This window comes from Orycteropus afer, unplaced genomic scaffold (assembly GCF_000298275.1).
Source record: "Orycteropus afer afer isolate SDZICR_OR568_19922 unplaced genomic scaffold, OryAfe1.0 scaffold00020, whole genome shotgun sequence".
In the NCBI taxonomy this organism is placed as follows: Eukaryota; Metazoa; Chordata; class Mammalia; order Tubulidentata; family Orycteropodidae; genus Orycteropus; species Orycteropus afer.
The window spans coordinates 15,058,912-15,065,032 of NW_006921607.1; the positions used below are offsets into that span (position 1 = coordinate 15,058,912).

At 52.8% G+C, this 6,121-nt stretch overlaps 1 protein-coding gene across 1 annotated transcript in view; it reads right to left on the reverse strand.

Moving 5' to 3' along the window:
* Positions 1-3,164: 3,164 nt before the first annotated feature.
* Positions 3,165-6,121, reverse strand: part of KIAA1755 (KIAA1755 ortholog) — a 57,660-nt gene continuing 54,703 nt past the window's right edge. The window contains 2 exon segments of the mRNA XM_007934746.1: positions 3,165-3,299; positions 3,301-3,876. Of these exon segments, the coding sequence (XP_007932937.1) occupies positions 3,165-3,299; positions 3,301-3,876 (711 nt within the window).

Below are 6,121 nucleotides of genomic sequence, written 5' to 3' on the forward strand. Positions count from 1 at the left end.
TCACTCTGCCACCACAGTCTCTGGCACTACAAGACACCCAGTGCTTGTAGTACTGCCCAGCAGCCCCTGAAGGCCCCCAGGAACAGCCCAGGGAACAGCCTGAGCAAGCCCAGCATGCTCACAGCCCAGCCGGCCCAGACGTCTCCCTCTGTTTGAGGCAATTGCCGACTTCAGGCTCTTTTCCATCCAGGCAGTGTGGCAGTCCAGGGTTTTAGTTCTGCATGGTCAAGACAAGCCCAGGCCAGGATCCTTGGCACATGCCAATGGCCACACGTGGCAGGACTGCTGAGGGGACAAAGCGCATTGCCACTGCCGGCCCAGCAATCAGCCCAGGTTTGCTGAGGGCCAGCATCAGTCCAGGCCCTGCCACCTACTGGTGACACTGTGTAAGGCACCGAACCTCTCTGAGTCTCAGCTTCCTCCTCAGTAAAACAGGATGAAATCAGTACTGGCTTCATAGAGCTATTGTGAAAAATTCAATGAGCCCTGTAAACCCTTGCAAAGGGCCTAGCACAGAGCCAGGCACCAAGAAAAGCCAAAAGAAACGCTAGCTATCAATACTATTATTATACATTGTATTATTTTTATTGTATTTCATTTCTGCATCCCCATTTTCCCCAGGGCTTGCTGTAAGTAGACATGTTGCTAGAGGTATAGTTCTTTCTGAACACAGAGGGATACAAAAGGTGACCTTGGGGACCCCTCCCACACAAGGATTCTTGGACCACCTCGTCCCCCTCCTCAACCTCCCTCCCCCCCAATAGTAGCTGTGGTCTCTCAGAAGTCAGTATCTATCCTTGTACCCTAGATTCCCTGGCTCCCTGCCTCTGGCCCCCACTGGCTGGATGCTGTTGCCATGGCAACAGCATCTTAAGTGCCTTCGGCCCCCCTCTGAGGTGACAGGCATGGATGGAGAAGGGCTGATCAAACACCTCCTGCATTCTCTGGCTGATCTGCACCAAAGGTGGGGGAGTGGGGCACAGAAAGCTGAGCTGCCTTGGGTGGGAGGCAGTCTCAACCCCCCACCCCCATGTTTCCCAACAGCACCCCCACTTGCTGAGTTGCATGAGGAAACATCTGCATAGTCTGTTACAAACATAGCTTCCGGACAAGAGCCCCCTCCACCACCACACACACAGCACCAAGATTCTGAGTCTGACTCTAATTGTCTGGGGTCGCGCTCCCCAGGAAGCCTTTTGGCCAGCTCTGCTGGTGGTTCTGAGACAGGCGGGCCCTAGGCACACCTAGAGGAATCCTGAGTCTTAGAAAATTCCTTAAGGCCTTTTGGGCATTGAGGTTTGTGCCACACTCTCTTTGCCGTGGTAACCCCTGAGAAGTCCTATTGTCCCCCTAGGCCTGCTCCAGGCCTGCCTCCCCCTTCCACACCTCATGTGCGGCAGAACATGTACCCCCTGCATCTTCCCAGAGCCAGGAAATTTCTGGGGCTGGGTTACCTGAAGGCGAGCTGGGTAATGCATCCTAAGGCAGAGAAGGAGGCCCATAATGATGTTCAGGGAATGCGTTCGCAGGGGTCGGTCTGGGCGGTGTGAAAGGTGTGGCTATCTTCTAGATACCCCATCCTGAGATCAGAGGGTATAAAGACCCCTCCCCACTGTTCCCCACCTTCCGCTGCATGATGACATGGCTCCCTACCCTCTCCCAGTCCAACCATCAGCAGAACCCTGCTGACATGGGGCTCAAGGCTGTGCCTGAAGAAAGCTGGGGGCTTGGGTGGGGAATGAAAGAAGGAGAAGGCATGGTGGGAAGGGGAACAAGACAGAAGATACTGGAGGGGGAGATGTTTCTCTCCTCGATGGAAGTATACGAGTCTGTGCAGTTCCTTGACCTTGGGCATGACGGCCCTGCATCCACGGGAGAACCAAATAAAGTGAATAAAGAGGAGCAGATGCAGCCAGCGCCTGCCCAGACCCTTGCAGCTCACTCTAACCAGCAGGTACATCTCTGCTGAGGCCTTTCTGTGGTCAGGGGAGCCCATTTTGCCTGGAGTCCAGCATGCTGGGGAGTTCATTCTACCTGGAAGTAGCCCCCAACCAACAACTCAGGGGAGTTGGTGGATAAACACCCCAGCTCTCTTACCCCTTGGGTAGAATAACTGAGGTATGTTGTACTCTGTCTCCCAGCGGTCCCCAGTGGGATTGAGCTCCAGCTGTCCACAGCAGTAGCCTGCTGGATAACACACCCTTTACCGGCTGCTGTGTCTTTCCACACTCACTCCCCTACTCCCCCACCAGAGGTCCCTGGGACCACCACCTGTTAGGGGTTGAACTGTGTCCTCCCAAAATTTATGCTGAAGTCCTGGTGCCCAGGAAATAGCCTTGTTTGGAAATGGGGTCTTTGAGGATATTACCAGTTACCCTGAGGTCATACTGAAAGAGCGGGTCCTAGTCTAATCTGAGTCGTGGGCTATAAAAGAGAAGAGACGAGATCAGCAGAAGGAAGATGGCCGTGTGACAATAGGGTTGTGCTGCAGCTACAAGTTGGCTTGTAAGGATCCCCAGGGCTACCAGAAGCTGAGAGAGACAAGAGAGTGTCCTGCCCTAGAACCTACAGAGAGCGCATGTCCCCACTGGCACCTGAAATTTGGATTAAGAGCCTCCAGAACCATGAGACATTAATTTTTTCTTCTTGTAAGCCACCCATTGCTGGTACTTTGTTACACAGCCCTAGGGAAAGGAACATCATACCAAATACACTTATGCTTGAGTCCTGCTACCATGGGAACTCTAAGACAAGAAGCCACCCCCAAATCTGCCCTCCACTCCCATGGATTCATTTTGAGGGCAACCATACTCCTCTTCCAGAGGAAAAGCTTGTGGTCACCGCCAGGTGGGTATCTAGCTTGCTAAGAATGAGACCTTTGGAAGGTCTGTACCACCTCCTCATTCCACAATGACCCCCGGAGTTACAGAGCCAAACTCATGCTTTATTGCATCCTGGTCCTGATCCCCCCACACTGTTCTGAATGTGTGAGAATCGAGTCTTCTTGATGTTTCCTGGAGCTGGGAGCAGGTGCACAGTTCTCTTCTCATCCTCCCAGTGTGGACCAAACATACAGTCAGTGCTCAACAGCCATACCCTGATGGCACTGGCCAGAGCTCCCCAGCTTCCCTCTGGAGCCTCACACAATTCCTGGGGCCTCCCAGCTAGAGGGACGAAGGGGGACTAGTCTGGGGGGAGTCCTCCAGAGATGCCTGTGAGTCTGTTCTCTCTGAAGAGAAGCTGCCCCCAGCCAGGCAGGGGACCTGGCCGGGAGGGCCCAAGCAGAGCTGCCTGGGGGGGGCGCTGCCAGGAGAAGAAGGTGGTGGGGGAAAGCTCAGGGGCAGGATCCAGGGGCTCACGAGGGCCTTTGCCTTCATCAGCCTCCACAGCCTGGCCAGCTTCCTGGGGCAGAGGGCTTAGCCGGAAATTTCTGTTCTGCCCTGCTCTGGTGGCCCGAGAAGGCCAACAGGATTTGGGCAGGTGCTCCACACCTGGTGAGTCCTGCAGGGATGGGTCCTGCCTTCCTCTGGAAGAGATGCCATTCAGACCCTGGACCATGGAAGCTGCCACTCCGAGGTGTGCCACGTGGGCAGAGGGGGCTGCTGGGTGAGGACAGCAGGCCAACGCCTTCTTCAGGAGGATCTGGACCTCCTCGTGCCGGCCGCGGGCCTCCTCCCACAGGTCCTGGCCCAGGCCTGCCCAGCTCAGGGAGGCTACCTGCAGCCCCACGGCCATGAGCTTCTCAGCAGTGAACTCAGAGGCCAGCCGCTGCAAGTAGCGGTGGAGGCGGTGCTGGTCCCCAGGGCTGGCTCCTTGGGCTTTGCCCAGCCTGAGCTGGGTCATCAGGTCCTGACAGTCCATGTGGAACCAGGTCATCTGAGGAGAAGACAGAAGTGGGGCTCAGGCTGGGCCTGGGACCCTGGGACCCTGGGGGATCGATGAGGACGATGATGTGCCTCTCTGAGCAAAGAGGGAGTTTGACAATTATTGCCTAAGTTAGTAATAGGTCACCAATTAATATCAGGACCTTCTTCACCTTGGCCATGATTTGCTGCTATGCTGCTAACAATGGTTTCTCTCCCTCTCCCGGGGTAGACATAGAGCCCCAGCACACTAAGAATCTTCCAGCACCTTCAAATAGACCAGTGGGCACCAGCAAGGACTCAGCCCTCTCTGGGACTCAGTCTCTCCTTCTGTAAAATGGGTAGTGGAACTAGATCATGAAAAGCCTTTTGAGAGCTGAAAATTTGAAATCTGGGATTGTATTCCCTTTATGAGTGAAGCTGAGTGGAGAGTCTGACATAATAATTATTGGGCACCAACTGTGTGCCAGGCCATGTACATCTTACGTACCAGCAGCCCATCTCACAGAGAAAGAAACTGAGGCTCAGAGAGGTGAAGCCACTTGCCCCAGGTCACACAGCAAGGCAGGGATGAGCTGATACTCAGGCTCAGATCTGTCTGGCCTTGGAGACAATGTCCTCCAAGCACCTCCCTGGAAAACCTGGTGCAGGCAGGGGGTGTGCCCTCCCAGTCACAAAGGGAGAAAGTCAGGCCCACACTCCTCTGCCCCCATTTTGTGGTTCCGCCTGTCTCCGCTTCACCCACAAAATGTCTGCAGACTGCAAAGCAGCCAACCACATCTCAGCCGCTCCTGAAAAACATAATCTCTCTCTCCATTAATTTAGATACCGACAGCAAGCTCTTAGGCTGTGGGGATTGGAGAAACCATTTTCTCCGAGGAGACCATCTTTCCGCGGATTAAGGGAACTTGTCTTTAGATAAATGGCTTCATATTCGCGGAAGCACACGGAGCTCATGGCCGGGAAAGGGCTCCATAAATCTCCGTTAGCGGCCCAATCGTGTTATGATTATTTAGTGCCAAAGCTGCGGTGCGCACGCTCCCCACTGAGGCCGAGCTAGCAACGGGCTGGGCTGTCCTGTCTGTGATTCGACCTTCCAGGCCAAGCTGGCCAGAGATGGGTCCACTCCTTGAAAATTGTTCTGTCTAACCTTTGTACTGATTAAATTTAGGGCCAGAGAGGAGAAGGGGCCTGACCAGGTGCCTGTTGGATGGCACAGGGGAACTCACATTCAGAGATGCAGCCTCCCACTGTTAGATTTCTAAGCCTTCCCACACATCATCCTAGTCTCCCCCTCCTCTGTCTACTGCTCGCTCTTCCTCTTTCCCTCCCCAGCCACCCACAGCCTTTATTGAGTACTGTCTGTGTGCCGACCCTTCACTGGACACTGGGGATAGAGTTGGAGAACAAGTTGAGGCCATCCCTACCTTAGAGAGCTCACCTTACTGGGCGAGAGACACAAGAAACAAGCAGGTGATGAGGCGACAGGATAGTTTCCTACATAACGTGTGCCATCAAGTGATAAAAACAAGGTGGTCGGAAAGAACGGGGAGGGGTGGCTGCTTCGGAGTGGTGGAGCTGGAAGGCCCTATCTGAGCAGTGGACATGTGCGCTGAGAGCTGAAGAAAGACAAAGAACCAGCCAGTCTAGGGGAAGAGCAGTCCAGGCTGAGGGAACCACACATGTAAGGCCTCAAGACTACAACAAATGTAGTTTATCCAGGTGAGGTCAATGGAGAGGAAACTGGTTGAAACTGGAAACAAGGGAGATGCTTTCCGATGCTCTTTAACCCTGAGGCATTATTACAACTATTAATATTAGTAATAATAATGTTTCTCTTTAATAAATGGTGTTGGGAAAACTCGATTTCCACATGCAGAAAAATGAAACAGGATCCATACCTCACACCATACACAAAAACTCAAAATGGATTAAGGACCTAAATGTGAAAACCAAAATCAAAACTTCTTAGAAGAAAATGGAGGGGAAATGCTGTTGGGCCTAACTTTTAACAATGGGTTATCTAATACAGTAACAAAAGCACAAACAGCAAAAGACAAAGTAAATAAATAGGACCTCATAAAGATTAAAAACTTTTGTTCATCGAAAGATTTTATCAAAAAAGTAAAGACAAGCTACTGACTGGGAGAATATCTTCCAAAACCATATGTTGTTGTTGTTGTTATGTGCTGTCAAGTTGGCCCCGACTCATAGCAACCCCTCCTTGGGTTTCCGAGGCGGTATCACTATGGAAGTAG